This window comes from Podarcis vaucheri (genome assembly GCF_965113315.1).
Source record: "Podarcis vaucheri genome assembly, chromosome: 14".
NCBI classification, from domain to species: Eukaryota; Metazoa; Chordata; class Lepidosauria; order Squamata; family Lacertidae; genus Podarcis; species Podarcis vaucheri.
The window spans coordinates 38778520-38795891 of NC_138752.1; the positions used below are offsets into that span (position 1 = coordinate 38778520).

At 45.6% G+C, this 17372-nt stretch overlaps 2 protein-coding genes across 3 annotated transcripts in view; one reads left to right on the forward strand and one right to left on the reverse strand.

The window, feature by feature from the left end:
* The window catches only part of LOC309519245 (uncharacterized protein), a 97583-nt gene extending 80626 nt beyond the window's left edge, over positions 1–16957 (forward strand). The window contains exon 15 of the transcript XR_014213769.1: positions 16939–16957. The gene's annotated coding sequence lies outside the window, so the exon portion shown is untranslated. The remainder of the gene's footprint in view (positions 1–16938) is intronic.
* The window catches only part of IFT140 (intraflagellar transport 140), an 80686-nt gene continuing 63729 nt past the window's right edge, over positions 416–17372 (reverse strand). The window contains exons 19-30 of one of the 2 annotated variants that reach the window (XM_082200021.1): positions 11234–11411; positions 9324–9514; positions 8752–8847; positions 8027–8159; positions 7723–7866; positions 6484–6612; positions 5414–5596; positions 4220–4426; positions 3418–3630; positions 3173–3339; positions 2501–2642; positions 416–919 (exon numbers count right to left, since the gene is read on the reverse strand). In XM_082200021.1, the coding sequence (XP_082056147.1) occupies positions 716–919; positions 2501–2642; positions 3173–3339; positions 3418–3630; positions 4220–4426; positions 5414–5596; positions 6484–6612; positions 7723–7866; positions 8027–8159; positions 8752–8847; positions 9324–9514; positions 11234–11411 (1987 nt within the window). In that variant the 3' untranslated portion in view covers positions 416–715. The remainder of the gene's footprint in view (positions 920–2500; positions 2643–3172; positions 3340–3417; positions 3631–4219; positions 4427–5413; positions 5597–6483; positions 6613–7722; positions 7867–8026; positions 8160–8751; positions 8848–9323; positions 9515–11233; positions 11412–17372) is intronic. The other variant, XM_082200022.1, reaches the window with a different exon arrangement.

Below are 17372 nucleotides of genomic sequence, written 5' to 3' on the forward strand. Positions count from 1 at the left end.
TGCATGACTACAGTAGCCAATGGTCACACAGCAGGACTCTATTGACTGATCAGGTCTGATAAAATGGCTTGAAAGTGCTGTTAACTCAACCTAAGATGTTCACTGAACAGAGGACTGGTGAACAGGTCATGTGGCTCATCTGCCAGGAGCAGATGAAGTCATTTCTCCTGGCACTATTTCATACACACTGCAAAAAGCGCACTCTCAACTTGCACTAAATGCAATTCATTTTCTGCAAAGTAACCAAGAGGAGAAGGGGGTGGGGTGAGGGAAAATGGAAGTCATGTTAGATGCTCTGCTCTGTTTGATTACATCAGATTTTCAAACAATGTGTTATGATGCTTACATCAAGGTCTGTTTTGGCCCAAACCTCTTGGTCTCTCATCTTTTCTGATATACAAAATGACCCAAGACATTTGTGTTTCCCAAAAATGTAATAAAAGTACTAAAATACCTGAAAGTGGGCTAAAAACAAAAATGGCATATACATATGTTTACCACTACTAACTTGCTAAGAGATGCACAAACCTCAACAATTGGGCAGTGCATTCCAACCGTAACATCTTGGAAAAAGCCAAGCATACAATACAGCTTAGAAACTGGCTTCCCACCAGTCTATTTACCCCTAATAAAACGAGGCAAGGCAATCCTTTGGCTCTCCTCTAACAGTGCAGCAATAGAAGTTACCATCTTACAGGGGCCAAGCGCAGGCTGCTTAGGAAGCCTCTGCTTCATCAGCCACTTCGTCTTCCACCCCTTTCTCCTCCATGCTGTTGTGACGAACCCTCTCTGGGGCAGTGTTTCGGCTCAGAGGAATGCCCAGTCCCCTGTGGACTGCCTCCACAGTCTGTTGGCTCACATAGTAATTGAGGTTTACGCAGGGAATCTTTTTCCGCAGCTCTTCTAGGTACCGGTAGGCCTAGGGAGAACAAAAATATGTCCTAGTCAGGGGTTGTTTTCACATGAACAGAATGGTAAAATGAGCTAAAAAATCTACCTCCAGGTGACTGTGGCACTGACAAACTATTTTAAGCTCAGACTGTAATCCGTTATCTGCTTATACTGGAACAGTGCAATCATAACCACAGATTTGAGTTGTCTTTGGGAAACCATATCCACAGGTTTTCAGCATTTGACTAAGGAGTTTTCTAATAGCTATACCAACAGCATAAGGGTTGTGAGATGCTGGTTTTCATTAGCTGTATGAGTGATTCCCAAGGCTCCATAATATCTAGAATTTGTATTCCTTCATGATCATATAGCTACAACCTGCATTAAAGGGCTGGAAGCCATGAGACAGACTTTTTAAAGATGTTACAGTGTCTAGGTAGATGTTACAGAACTGTTAGCAGTACTAGTTGGGAAACCTGGCATTAGACGGCTAATAGTCTGGCAGGATCTGTCTGCAGAACAGATTTGCTGCCAGGCAGTGTCTTTTAATGCAGCCCATTTTTTGCTTGAATTCCACGTGACTAGAGAGCACCTGGCTGTTCCAGAGCAGCAGTTCCTTTTGCCCACAGCCAGTAATTCTGCCTTCCCTATTTTACACTAGGTCATGTTGACACTTCCTGCTCTTAGCAAATGAATCATTGCATCTCCAGATGGTTCAACACAATTGTTTCCTCTGCTTGTCTGTGGCTCCCCCCTTCCTCCCCGCACACCAGGTGTTGGTAAGAGCAAAGAAATATCTCCTGATGATAATGCTTATAAATTATATTTGGAACTGCCACCTCCTGCCATCCAACTATATAATAATCTTATACAGGACTGGTTTAGACATTACACTTCTAGTGAGTTATTTTTCATTTGTGCTTCTGAGAGCTGACCTACACATTCCTAAAAGAATCATTGGAGTAAGTGGAAGATCTGCATGCCTGAATATTCCCCATTCTCACAGGTAGAAAACTAGTACTTCAGGGAAGGGCTGCTCCCTGACATTCTAGCTCTCTGTGTGTAAAGGTAAAGGGACCCCTGACCATTAGGTCCAGTTGTGACTGACTCTGGGGTTGCAGCTCTCATCTCGCTTTATTGGCCGAGGGAGCTGGCATTTGTCCACAGACAGCTTCTGGGTCATGTGGCCAGCATGACTAAGCCGCTTCTGGCGAACCAGAGCAGCACAAAGAAACACCGTTCACCTTCCCGCTGGAGCGGTACCTATTTATCTACTTGCACTTTGACGTGCTTTCAAACTGTTAGGTTGGCAGGAGCAGGGACCGAGCAATGGGAGCTCACCCCGTCACGGGGATTCGAACCACTAATTGGCAAGTCCTAGGCTCTGTGGTTTAACCCACAGCGCCACCCGCGTCCCTTCTCTGTGTGTAGGGAGTTCTAAAAATACATGCAAGAAAGAATTCAATTATCACCACATATTATCTGTGGTGATACAATCTCATGAGAACAGCACTATGTGTGGTGCTGAATATTTTGAATGGATCTGCCCATGTCTTATCAGGAGGCTTATCTCTACTGAAAGACCCCTGAAAGAGCCTAGACCACTCACCATCTGGAATTCTTGGACCTGTAGGTGGTGTTCTACCAGGAAGCCGAGAACATCTCCCAGGCGGATGGCGCTGTCGATGTCTGGCTCACTCAGGAGTAGCTCACACTGCCTTACTGCCTCCTTGGGATCCTCTGAATAAAGCCTAGGAAGGGGAAACATCAGACACTAAGCGCTATGGCAGAAAAGCTTTTGTTACATCATTAGCCTCTCAGTGGAAAAACTGTTTGATGCCTATCAGGTATAGAAATCTAAAGACATGCATGCTCCAAGCAGTAGTATTTCCTTTCTCCCTGAATATTTTAGCAGGGACTAAGGAAAGAGCAGAAAACATAGATTGCAGGCAAGTTGAAGCGCCAAGAAGCACACAAGTTTCCATCCCCACTCACAGACACCAGAGTTTTCATCATACACTGCCAAGACTCTGCCCCCACCCTTCTGTTCTTCACCAGGAGTAAGAGCAGGGTTGTGTACAGTTCCGATTGGCTGGCTGCTGTGTCAATCGCAAAGCCAGCCTGAAGCAGACATAGTGGGAGAGGGAACCATCCCGAGTGTCCAGCGTATCATTCACCATCTCTTTCTGACTGAGCCTCCTGAACTGCAAAGTTCAGGATGCTTTTGACAAAGAATGTGCAGCATCCCCAATGCACAAAAGTCTTAGCTGTTTCCTCTCACCTCCGGGCCTGAATGAATCTCTTCACCAGGGCCATCTTGCTGTGGAGGATTGCAAGTTTGCTCTCCTGCTCAACGGGGCTGCGTGTCTTCGCCTTTGACAAGCATTTGTACGCCTCGGTTAGGGCTCCCAGTGCCTTCTCATAGTTCTGGTACTCATCCACCTCCACCTGCAGAGAAAGTAACTGGGATGAACTTCACTTTCTCTTGTGCAACCCAAGCTCTGTGTCTGAGGAACACCTACGCACCTGAGCACAAGCATCGTAGAAGCCAGCTAAGAGGTCAAGAGCCCTCCCTTTGGTGTAAAAGCTGATGATGTTCTTCATAATCTCCGGATCCTTGCGCCAGTCCAGGGACTGGAGATAGTTGGCAGCCATGATGTAAATCTCTCTCTGTCTGGAGACACCAGCAAAGAAGACAATCTTCTCTGTGTCTCCCGATTTGAGCAGGGCTCTCATTGCCTGCAAATGAAGGGGCAGAGTTGGTGAGGCTTGCGTTTGTCTGTCGCAAACAGCAGCAGCAAGCCAGGCAGAGCTAGGAAAGAAAGACCTGCAGAATTGCATGTTTCAGTCCAAAGTTTTGGACCCCACAAAAAAATCCCATCCCCATACCCTTAGGCTGAAGACAATCAGTACATAGGGTTTTTATCAGTGATAACTAGCACCTTAAATCAAGATAAGCTAACAGGAAGCAAGTGCAGAAGATCAAGGACTGGGAGTAATATGTTCCTGCCACCTCATTCCTAAGGTGACAGACTGCAACATTCTGAATTATACTGTACATTACAGAAAACAAAAAAAGCATGGGTGACAGGGAGGAGAGGTTGTCCAAGCTCCAGGTTCAGAGGTGGTAACATTTGCTGGAGAACAACAGGCCTCTCTCCTTGCCCAGCTTGTGGGCTTCCCAAAGGCATCTTCCTAGGTCCTTCTCTGGTAACTTCACCAGCCGAAGTTAATAAAAGGTGCCCTTGGCCACCAGGGCTCAGACTTCCAGAAACTTTTTACTAGCATCAGCTCCTGCCAGCAGCCACAGCAGTGCGGCACAACTTGCCTTCAGCTTGTTCCCCGACTGCGTGTACTTCTTGGTAGCCATGTGGTAATTGCCCTGCCGCATGCAGCAATCGGCAATTTGCTCCAGAAGTTCCCGTCGCAAGTCCTCTGGAACCTCTTTGGAGTCCTTTGAAATGGTCATCTTCTCAGCCATCTCCTCGGTGATGGTCAGATTCTGTGTCAGACAAAGCTGGAGAGCATCGTGGTACTGCAAGAGAGAACAGAGTAAGATCTTGCAAGGTGAGTAGAGGTGAAGAGGGAGGGAAGGAAGGAAGGAAGGAAGGAGGACAATACAACTTGCCAAGCCCAAGCCCTAGGATGAGAGCATCTTTTGAAGAGCACTTTCTAACTCTGAGGCTGAGCTCTTTTTTTTTGGAATGTGCAGTGCTTCAAATGTGATTCCTAGCAACACAATGGAAAATAAGACATCACGGAAAGAGTAACCAAAACCAAGCCATTACAAGCTTCAGGGTGTTAGGGCCAAAAAGAAACATGATAGGAATGCACCAAGGCTCAATGCCGGGGGGGGGGGGTGGAGAGAGGGAGGGAGATGGGAGTCAGATAAACTGTTTTAGCCACAAAATGGGCACTGCACACTATCCTATATCATGACATCAAAGGTCAATGGTCATCAACCTTGGGTCCTCTGACATTGTTGGATTCTCCCAGCCAGTCAGGGATGATGGGAGCTGCAGTCCAGCAAGATCTGGGGAACCAAAGTTGAATAGCACTGTTCTAGGCAACTTGCAATCTGAAGGGGTGTTCAGAAGTTTACTCAACAATTATGAGTTTCCACCTGGCACTTTTTGGACACCTTTTGGGTCCTCAATCTCTTCCCTAAGAAAAAGGAAGACAATTATTTCCTCTGCCCAGCTACACAAGGCATTCAAAGTGATTCTGTTCTGTGTTATTGTGACAGGATTCAAGGCTTAAAAGGGTAGTTATCAATATATGATCCCAATAAATTTCTAATGTCATGCCCCCAAAGAGTAAAGACCCTCCGCAATCCTATTATACTTGAACCGTTCTGCTTGCCAAACAAAGTTTTGCCCAAAGACCATGCAAAGCTTTAGTCCAGAGGAGATTTTGAGAATGTTTCCTAAAAATGGTGGTTTACGGATTGCAAGGTCAAGAACTGAGGGCATAGAGGACAAGGTTGTCATTTGCTGAATGAAATGTCATATATACAGGTTACCTTTTTAGCAGCTAGCAAGAGTTCAACTGCCTTCTCATACTGGGCATGTTCAATGAAGAAGTCAGAGCAACGAGCCAGCAGGGCTGGGTCCGACTTCTCGTCCAAATCGTCAGCAATGAGTTGCAGGGCTCCAAACTGCTCTGTGGCAAAGGCTAGCTCCAGAGCCTTGGACAAATGTCCTGCCTGTCAAAGGAGACACGAGGCTTTAGCTTCCAGATTTTTGTTATTCTTTATAATCCACTTTTCAGAAAGATTTCTTCACAGCACGGTAAACACAAATATATGCATACCGAGCATACAACAATATAAAGACAAGGTGCTTGGACTGGTCAGGGCAACTGCTAAGTATGTCTCTGTTCTTGCCTCCCTGTGAGATGGGGTGGTGCCTGTCTGCTTGAAGGAAGCAGTAGTAAAACCACTCCTCAAGAATCCATCCCTGGATTTGGAAAATCTAAGTAACTACCAGGCAGCTGCTAATCTCCCCTCCTTTGGCAAGGTTCTTGAGTGGATGGTTGCACACCAGAGCCAGGCGCTCTTGCAGGAAATTGATTTTCTAGATCCATTGCAATCAGGGTTTAGGCCCAGTTTTGGCACATAAAACTGCTTTGGTATTATGTCCTCTGTTGGGAGAGGCACAGGGGAAACGTGTCTTTGTTAACTGCCCTCAACCTTTTAAACATGTTTGTGGGAGGGAAATTATTGGTTTGTTTTTGTTTTATTACTTACTTTGTGTTCTCATTTTGTATTTTTATGATGTGAATGCCCTGTGATCTTGAAGTGCAGTACACAAATTTAATGAACAACAAGAACACAGTTTTAAAACAGCCATAATCACACAGTGTGACTATGAAAACAGCATATAATTGGAATAAAAACAGCACCACAAAGCCACACACACACACATATATATGAAAACACATGTTTTCAAGGCCCACTTAAAAATGAGCAAGTCCACACGGCCACTGCAGTACAGAAGCCTGCTGATCAGGCACCAGGAAAGAATTATGCCTCCCAAAGTAGTATTCATTTGATTTGAGAAAGGGTCTTTCCACAGAGACGGAAGTGCTTACCTTGTGATACAGCATCACTGCCCTGTCCATTTGTTCCCCCTTCCCTTCGTAATAGCGGGCTGCTTCTATCATGTCTTCTGGTGAGCTGAGGAGAGCCAGGTTCATCAGCTGGTCATCCAGATTGTTCTCCTACTCCAAAAATATTTACTGTATTAGTTATGGTTGGACCTCCCACGAGGCACACTGAGGCAACCGCCTTAGGCAACTGATGCTGAGGGATGGCAGCAGCAACAGTGCCTAGCTGTTCCTCCAGAGTTTCCAGCCACTGTCAAATGTTGCCACTTGGCCTCTCCTGGGTCCCTTAATCTGACTTTATAATCTCTGGCACAATGAAGGATGCTATCCTATCACCAGTGCTGAAGAATCAACTGCTAGGCCAGCTGGCTTCTGGCAATGTAACTGGGGAGGTGCCATCTTGCCCTTCACCTCAGGCAGCCGGTTATGACCTCCCTTCTCTAGGTTCCATTGCTAATGTCCACAGTTAAAACTGAGAATACAAGATGAAAACCAGAAACCAAAGCATCTCATAGTTTCCAATGTTATGCAGTTCCTTTGAACTGAACAATTAAATTGCTTGTTTACTATCTTAATTTCCATGTATTCGGAGTTCTAAAGAGCCAGGCAGTTAAGAAATTTTAAATAATATTTATTCATTCCATTGCTAGCTTTATTATGTGAAAGGAACCCACAGAGGTTCCCGGGTGGTCTCCTTTCTAGGCACTGACTTGCCCCAGGACTGTTTAGCTTCAAGCAAGTGCTTTCAGACCAGACCCAGGAAATAATAGCAGCAGCTCTATCAGTTTTAGCTCACGCAGATAGAATTCATTTGCGAGGAGACAAAGCACCCTTGTAACCCCTTTGGTGCAAAGGACACATACATCTTCCTTCCAAGTTGTACCTCCACTGCCGGAAAATTGCCTTTGTTCACTACACAAACCTCAAACTTGGAAAAAGGCGATTCTCTGGCCTGCTGGCACTACTGATACTTTAATCAAAAAAGTATGGAAGAATGACATCACATTTCCATGACTTCTCTCTAGAATCCTCAGGTTGAATGTGCTGAATAGCATCCACAACACAGGGACAATAACAACTAGCAGGGATTTGTGCTTGAGAGTCTCTATATGTTTTTTGGCCCTTGTGGCTGGCTTTTCCCATTATCGCCACAGCTGTGAGTCAAAGGGCTCTCTACGGTTTCATTTGAAAACTGATGTGATGGTGTGTGAATGTTGCGTGTACCTTGCACAACCGAATAGCATTGTTAAATGCTTGTGCTCTGGTGTAGAAGTGCACAGCCTGGCTGATGTCATCATTGCTCTCATAATGACGGGCGACATGATATGAAGCTGCCCAGTTCCCTGTTGCATTTGCTATTTCCGCTGCCTGAAATGAAAGGAGGGAGAAGAAAAACCATTATACTTACTTAAAGCATCAAATGGCTGCCAGTGCTAGAGAACTCACAGAAAGGAATCTTAATAGTACTGAAAGAATGTATATACTGCCTTTCCTTTCTAGATGGAATAGTGAAGTGGTTCAAGCTTACCTTCTGGGTGTTACCCAGGAAACAGTGAATACGGACCATGGAAAAATAATCCTGAGCCAGTTCGTAGTATTTTAAAGCCGCATCCATGTCTGCCTGACCTTCCAGATACTGGGCCCACCACTTCCACAAGCCTCTGGAAAACGGAGAAAGGATAACTCAATTAATTGATTAAACAGCGTGCCCTACTAGATGCAGAACACAACACAGCTAGAGCTTTGCAATAAAACAAGTGCTATGGCTTCTGCACAGAGGGTGCACAATCTAGATGTGAGGGGTGGAGATGTCAGAGTCTGAAAATGAGCCCCGAGGATGCTTCACCCAAGATATAGCCACTCTAGAACGCCAATGCAATAAGGCTGACCAAGTACAAGTGACTTATGATCACAGCCTCTGAAACAGAAGCCACTGGCATCTCATGTGGCATGAGAGATCATTGGAGGTTTTTAAGCAGAGGCTGGATGGCCATCTGTCATGGATGCTTTAGCTGAGATTCCTGCATTACATGGGGTTGGACTAAATGACCCCCGAGTTCTCTTCCAACTACAATTCTATGATTTATATTCACTTGACAGCAGGCTGGGAAGGAGATGGCAGAACTACCAGAAGATCTTTGTCTGGCCAGCAAATAAGACAAGAATGATCTTGCCCTCTCTACTGCAGTCACAGGACAACTGGCAGCTGGAGCAGAGTTCAGTCTGGCATGGAGAGATCACACAAACACTCACTTGTCTTTCATCTTGTTGACGTAAGACTCCAAGGCCTGTAGATCTTTTGAAAGCATTCGAGGAACCTCAAACTTGTGTGTCTCTGACTTCTCATAGCTGTGCAGGAAAACAGCAGGTTTTCATTAGGTTTTCAGGGCCTAGATAGGGGCACAGGACTGGGAACGTGGCACTGCTATGCACTGTCCTACTGCGTCGACGGCAAGAACACAAAACAGGTGTATTAACTGAAAAAGTTGGCTGCTAGGTGTTCGTATGCCAACAAAACCATACCACGACTAGGAATAGGATGCTGATGTAGCTCGGACTGCTCTAACACCAATCCTTTGCAGACACCCATAGGACTGGAGGTTGCATCCAAAACGGTCATTTCCCCCTCCAATCCTCTTCCCTGGAGCACCATTGTGCACCCTCAAAATTGGCTTAAGAGGATTTGGGGTATCCACCAGAGCAGGGGTTTTTTTTGGGGGGGGGTGCAAGGAGAGGAGAAGAATGGGAAGTCCTGTTGTGTGAGCTAAGCCCTCTGTGCACAGAGTTGGATGCAACTTTGGGTTGGGACTCTACTTAATACTTACTAGGTCAGTGCAAGATTGTGCTCGGCTATGGCTTCCAGGTGCTTTGCATAACTGTAGTAGGTGGTGCGCAGGTGGACGCGGTCGTGAACCTCGGCTACTTCTATGGCTTTGTCCCACTGATCTGAGGCCTGGTAGAACTTGTTCAAAAGGTCATAGCGTTTGCACTGCTTATACAGTTGCTCAGCATCTTCCTGGAATGGAGACCAGACAGCTAAAGAATGAAGAGTGCTTTGGAAATTATGCAATTTTTATATGCATGCGCATATACTTTGTACAAAAAAGAAAACGGGAATACAAAAGACAAAAATGCAACAATGAGAAATCAATTAAACAAAATCTGGATATGTGAGAGGTGAGTGATTCAGAATGACAAAAGTAAAAAGTGCATTGCGCAAACAATATAATAATTATCTGATGAAAAGCAAACTAATGTGGGTGATAAAAAAAGAAAAGGAGTATTTGGCCAATAAAAACGTAAGTGATAAGGAACAATAAGTCCACTAATCATTATCCAAAGTGTTTAGTATAAAATAATACATTTAGTTATGTGTCTTTTTTGAATTTCTAAGTTAAAAAATGGGAATGACAATGTTGCAATTCTGAGCATTGTGAACTCCCCTGATATTTAGAAGAATGAAAGGAAGTAAAGTTTCAAATAAATAAATATGATATGGTACCCACACCATAAGTGATGAAAAGTACTCAACTAGCCGACCCGACCCCCCAAAAAAATCTATAATGCAGCTGAACAAGTGAGCTGTCACTTGTAAATTACTAATAATTTTTGTATTGTGTTTCTCATGAACTGTGGGCATGTTGAGAAAGCAAAAAATACTGATCATATTTTTGCCATTTTCATTTTCCAGTTGGATGGTCCAGGCCCAGGCAGACGAAAGGAGTTTGTCACGCTTCAGATTGCTCTCTGGTGTACAACAAACGTATTCCTTGTGATTCAGTTGGAGTGTGATGGAAATGACCTATTTTTTCAAACTGTGTTAAACCTAGAAATAATGAGAGAATTTTGCAATGCTGCCCTAAGAAGATTGGACTAAATGTATATATAAAAAAATAAGAGCAATAATGTGAAATTTTGAGATAGGCAACAATGCACTTCCAATATTGAGTAGTAGCAAGGGTTAATTAAAAGAGGAATTTGAAGAACTAATTGAGCCCACAAAGCCCAGAATAGAAGCATTATGACTGAGACAGGATGTTTAAATAAAAATAAGGAAAACGCTAAGCAATCCGACCTCTAGGTCACTTGGTGAGGGAGGCAGCCTCCGAATGCTCCAGCCCAACAGGCTGAAAAAGTCTTGGCAATCTCTGAAGCAGTAGAAATAAATGGAGGCTTGGGAAATGCTGCCACTCTAGAGCAAACCTTGGACTTTTAGCAAAGTGTGAAAACTACGCAGCCTTAGATGTTGGCTCATGAATTTGGGTGGGTGTGGGTGAAGTTATCAGACAAAGATCAAAGCAACATAGACAGGGCATAGCAAGTGTGGAGGAAGAGAGTGGGCAGCATTTGCTCTCAGCTGTCAAATAGAGCTTCTCTTCCAAAGGCAAGTTTAAAGTTTACTTTTGGTATTAAACAAGGGGTGGCTAATGGATTTTAAGCTGGACGGTCACATTTGCTGTTGACCAATTACCCGAGGGCTGCATGCCAGTGGAAGGTCAGGGGAAAGCAAAGCGGGTGCAAGAGGTCCCAATCTGCTTTAACCGCGCAGCCTGAGTTTCCCAGAATGACACAGAATCCTGCCCCAAAATAGTGGCAGTCTGGAAGTGCCTTTAGTCGTCTTTTCAAAGTGCCTGGTTTTTTCCTGCTCCGACACAATTTGGGAACCGTTCATGCTCTCCAAATGGCTTAATATGAAATGAAAGAGGGTTGCTTTGAAAAAAGACACCTGACCTACCAGCATACCCAGCTGAATTGCCAACATGGCTACCCTGGCTTCCAGCTCTGGCTCTTGCTCAGCCTCCCGCAGTGCCTTGGCTCCTCTAGCATGGCCCATATTCCCCAGGCAAACTCTGGCAACATCCAGCCTTTGTGTCTTCACACACATGCGGGCCATGTTCTCCCAGACGGATTCACTGCAGGAAACAAGAAGGGGTGAGGTGCTGAGAGTTGCATTTTGCAAAGGAGGAACCAATCTTGGGAAGACACCGTGGCAGCTGAACATGCCCTCATACAATACAATTACAATACATACACACTTGGATTAAACAGTAGAAGATTCCCAAAATATTGTAAAGGCCTACGGAAGCATAGCATGAGAATCTTGCCATAAACCCACACTAGAAAGAGGGAGGTGGGGAAAGAAAGTATGGCTGTCCTTAAAGCAAGGTAGAGTATGTTGAGTCTTAGGGGAGGGAGCGCTGGGTTAAGTGCTGTCCTGTTGGAAATGTGAGAGCTACCTAACCTTTGAATTTAGGTTTTTAAAATACATTTTTGCCAAGGCATACCAGTAAGGGGGGTGGGCTGTGAAATGAGTGATTCCTACATTTTCTATACTTATTTCTGGAATTTCCTGCTTAATTCTCACCTTGCCCATCTTAGTGAAAAATGGCTAAAGCTGGCCATCCTGTTTGCTTAACAAGTGGGTGAAAGACTTTGATAGCAAGCAATTATCTGAACCAAGGCACCTCTGCCTTTAAATCACCTTAGCATTGTGTGGATGGATCATTCTGAGGAGCTGAGTATTCTGTACTTAGCAACTAAATTTGCGTGTGTTAATCTTTTAAGTCAGATGTGGGTGAACTCAGAATATGACCAAATGCCTTTCAGCAGGGGGCTGGGATCAGTCTTTTTCCAAAGTCATTGAAGCTAATCATGGAGGGTCTCATGTTATATGGAAGTTATGTCAATCCTATGCAATGATCTACAGAGATAAACCATATCATAAATTCAGATTAACACACACCTCCTTACAGCATCCCCTCCCCAGGCTTGTGCTCCGAGAAGTGGCAATGGAGGGGGCTTCAGCTCCCCCCAATATTTTTTTGCAGGGTGCTGGGCCACCCCCTGCTGCCGGCAGGCGCCCTCCACATGTCCCAGCCACAGCCTCTCCCCGGCAGCCCAGAAGCCAGGAGGCGGCTTGGACAAGCGTGGAGGGCGATCGCCACGCTTGCTCATACCAGCCACAGCTCAGCATCCTGGCTCTGGCTGTGGCTGGACCGTGCAAGCACAGAGCCCTCCGTGCATGCCAGGGTGCATCACATGACAGCGCCCCCTCAATGTGGGGGGCAAGTTGGTGCCCCTGGCTTCAAGCTGGACTGTTGCAGCAACAGTGTGACCATGCCTCCACCTAAAGTTAAGTACCTTTGCCTGATGGAGTGCATGCAAGTAACCTGCAACTTCTCCTACACAGAAGTTGTTGCTGTGTCTGCCTCTTCAAGCCCCTCCTGGTCCTTGGAGACAGTGGCAGAGAAGATGGAGGGGATTCTACTGGCCCAGCCCTCTCAGGAACAGTCTGCTCCTGGCATGTCCTGCACTTCCTTCCCTATCTCCAACTGCTTGGCCTCTTCCCCTCCTTCAGCCACAGCTCCTGCCTCATGGGAGGCACAAAACCCCATAAATTGTTGACCCCTTCTCCTGGATCAGTCTCAGAGCCCCCTGCCTCTGCCACACACACCTCGGAGCCCTGCCATCCCTGACACTAGATGGCATTTTGATTGAATCAAGTTGGCAGACCGAAACATCACTTTGGCATGATTTTGCATGTTTTTTGACATTGCTTTGACTGCCACTTGAGATATCATTGCCAAACTAGGCATGAGGGTTCCCAAGGTTGGGGCGAGGGTCATCTTTTTATGTTTGGGTGCCAGACACCATTTTGAATCAAAACGTGTATTGCAAAATTCAAAGGATAATTGTATTGCAGTCTCTGCATTCATCCAGGGAAGTAAATCAAGTTGGTTCACTAAAAATGCAGACTGATCCTTAAGCATCTCTGCTCTTCAGAAAACGCAATTAAGATGGCAACCTAAAGGAATTAGAAGGAATGTTAATGGACAGAAGGCACAGACCTATAATCTTTTAAAATGTCTCATGGAATCTCCCTCTTGAAGGCTGCTTCTTTTTGTCAGTGCAGTCTATCAAAGGCCGCTTCTTTTCCTGCTGAATATTAAGTTCAGCACCCCAAACAAAACAGAGCAAAAGTCAAATAACAACCGACTCAGCCCCCCACAGCAGACTCTGAGAATTTCCTGAGTTTATCTTTGGAATGCTACCTCACATCTGCACTTCATCAGCTAGAGCAAGAGGTCCTAACAAAGACCAGATGCAGCAAGGGGAGAAGTGATGGATTACAATATTTCTCCCCTCATTTAAAGGGGCACATCCTCAGTTTTCCACCTGTAAAATGGGAATGCAAGCTGCCCACTTCATAGAGTTGTGAGGATAAAAGCAAAACATTCATTTTTAAAGTGTTATGAAATTATACATTTAATTATAACAATTCCAAACTCGGATGTTTTCTTGTCATTTGCTCTCCCCCCATACACTTTATTTGTATATCATTCATTCAAATCAAAAGGACAGAGCATCAACTAGAAGAAGTGATGTGGGACAATTCTGCTGAAAACAGAAACTGGAGTGAAAATTTATGATGTTTGATTATTTGTCCCATGTCCAGAATGAAAATTAAACCAGCAAACACTGCCAATATTGCTAAGGTTGCTGCTTTTAGCCCACAAATGATACATAATTGATTACGTTTTCTCCTATTTAAACTGTGTTTCCTTTGCATTGAAACGGATGGGGTGGAATAACATAATGGCAACATAATCTATGTCATTAAGGGATTCAGGTGGCGCTGTGGTCTAAACCACAGAGCCTAGGACTTGCTGATCAGAAGGTCAGCGGTTCGAATCCCCGCAACAGGGTGAGCTCCCGTTACTCGGTCCCAGCTCCTGCCAACCTAGCAGTTCGAAAGCACGTCAAAATGCAAGTAGATAAATAGATACTGAAGGGACCCTGTCCCTTCAATACCGCTCCAGCAGGAAGGTAAATGGCGTTTCTGTGCACTGCTCTGGTTCACCAGAAGCGGCTTAGTCATGCTGGCCACATGACCCGGAAGCTGTATGCCGGCTCCCTCGGCCAATAAAGCGAGATGAGCACCACAACTCCAGAGTCGGCCACGACTGGACCTAATGGTCACGGGTCTCTTTACCTTTTAATCTATGTCATTAATTAACTAAATTACAGAAGTTTTGCCATAGCAAACAGCATGACAAATAATATGGATTTTGGAGGGAAATGAACTGCAGTGGAATGGAAACAGTGCTGCATGTAAAAAAACAAAGGGTGGAATGGAAAATGATGCCTTCTTACATTCCTACCTAGAAGTATACGATATATTGCACCTTGTTCACAAAATCTCTCACTGATGTGATTGAGATGCTTTTCAGATTGGCAAGTGGACTAAAGACTGAAAAAAGGGGCATCCTGAATTACCTTGCGGAACAGCAACTCTCATCAGGCTTAAAAGTTATCTAAAACTGAGAACATTGCAGTACTTTAGTGACATATACAAAGTATGTAAAAATGGACAATCAACTTCACCACTAGATGTGGGAACTAAAGAATATGACCTAATTTTGCAAGGGCTATGATTGAGCATCCTTCAACTGTCCAACGGAACATATGCAGTTGTCTTAAGCCAAGTCAGGCCATTGGTCCACCCAGATATACCACTGAGCTACAGCCCTTCTTGTTATGGACCTTGCAAGAGAAAGACACCTACTCAACAGAAGGCAGCAATGCCATGTTAACACTGCGAAAGTCACTTCCCATTGAATTAAAATAAATGGGGATAGCTTTGCTGCGGGTGGGGGAAGGAGAAAATTTATCTTTTGTAGGACAAATATGCTCCAACAGATTAGTGCACAGCCTCCAATGGCACAGAACAGCATAATATTAAAGTGGGGGGGGAGAGACAACTGGCAACTGGTAGGGGATTAAAAAATGATAGGGGTAAAAGGGGGGGGGTGACATGCCTGACAGTGATGACACTCAGCCACACTGACAGAAGTAGGAAGCCAAGGACTGCCATTTACCAGCAAGCTGGGTTAGTGACTTGAATGGTAATAAAACACTGATTCTCCATGCAATAGGAGCACGTGATGGGCTGGCTTTGTCTGGGTGACAGCTGCAAACAACTCCACAAACCCCAGGAAAACCACAGTATACGTAAATGCCTGATGACTAATTTCAGCGTTCTCATTGGAAAAAAGCAGCAACACAACACTAAATGTGAAGAACCCTAATGTGGAACAGTACAAACAACTTTGTCCCCTCTACCCAGCCCCACCTGCTTCCCTCCCCAGGAGGAGACAGGAACCAGAGAAGGAAAAGTATCATCCTGTCAGGTCCCCATCAGGATGGGAGCCATATTGAAGAACTATATAACTGAAATGGACCTCAAGATTTCCTGAGTTAAAAAAACACACCGTAGGCCGGGGCCAGGAAGAGGGCAAAGCACTATTCCCAGCTGGCTCACACTTCTCCCTCCTGCTTCCACTTTCAGAAGTAGAAAGAAGGATGCCCAAGTCCCCAGAAACACCTTCCGCTCTGGGTTCCTCTACGGTTTGCTTCAAGCACACAAATGACAGCTGGAAATTATATGGAAGGGCCACTGTACAGCTTACTTCCATTTCTGGCGCATGTCACCAAACTCCTGCCGTACACTGGCTTCAGTCAACTTAACAGGGTGAAGTTTCTGCACGATACCTATGACAACAGGTAATAATTCCCTTAGGTTCTGCATTTGGGAAAAGCCAGGTCTTATAATGGGTTTATTTGCTGTTCACCCATGTATTTTAGCATTGCAGGAGCAAAAGCAAGGCAGATACCAAGTTATATTGGTTTTAGCTATCATGACATCCTGCAGAGAATCCTCATAGCTGTAGTTTGGTGCGGGTGCAGATCCCAAACGAGGCAGAATTTGCTGATGAAACAAATGACAGTTAAACCAATTCAGTTCTGTTGCGCAGTAAAGGTACCCCTGCCCGTACGGGCCAGTTGTGACCGACTCTAGGGTTGCGCGCTCAAGAGGCCGGGTCATCTCGCTCAAGAGGCCGGGAGCCGGCGCCGTCCAAAGACACTTCCGGGTCATGTGGCCAGCGTGACGAAGCTGCAACTGGCGAGCCAGCACCAGTGCCACACACGGAAACGCCGTTTACTTTCCCGCTATAAAGCGGTACCTATTTATCTACTTGCACTTAGGGGTGCTTTTGAACTGCTAGGTGGGCAGGAGCTGGGACCGAACGACGGGAGCTCACCCCGCCGCGGGGATTCGAACCGCCGACCTTACGATCAGCAAGTCCTAGGCGCTGAGGTTTTACCCACAGTGCCACCCGCGTCCCCCTTCTGTTGAGCAGACATCACCCCTTTCCCAGTCCATTCTACCATCTACATATGTATGATTATTTTTTATAAAAGAAAAAGATGGATAGAAGCATGTGTTGTTTCCCAAAGAGAGCCAAGAACATCTGCAACTTGGGCTTAAAAAGATGTAATCATCACACATGTTTGGATTTAGTGCAGGCTACAACTAACACGGGACGCGGGTGGCGCTGTGGGTAAAAGCATCAGCGCCTAGGGCTTGCCGATCGAAAGGTCGGTGGTTCGAATCCCCGCGGCGGGGTGCGCTCCCGCTGCTCGGTCCCAGCGCCTGCCAACCTAGCAGTTCGAAAGCACCCCCGGGTGCAAGTAGATAAATAGGTACCGCTTACCAGCGGGAAGGTAAACGGCGTTCCGTGTGCAGCTCTGGCTCGCCAGATGCAGCTTGTCACGCTGGCCACGTGACCCGGAAGTGTCTCCGGACAGCGCTGGCCCCCGGCCTATAGATGTGAGATGGGCGCACAAACCCCAGAGTCTGTCAAGACTGGCCCGTTCGGGCAGGGGTACCTTTACCTTTACCTTTACCTTTACCTTTACCTTTACCTTTACAACTAACACAAAAATATGCAAAAAAGGAAGAAAGACACAGAGGGTTCTATCCAATGCTAGCCCTACTATTGAAATTAATGGACATACCTAACTTAGTTTCA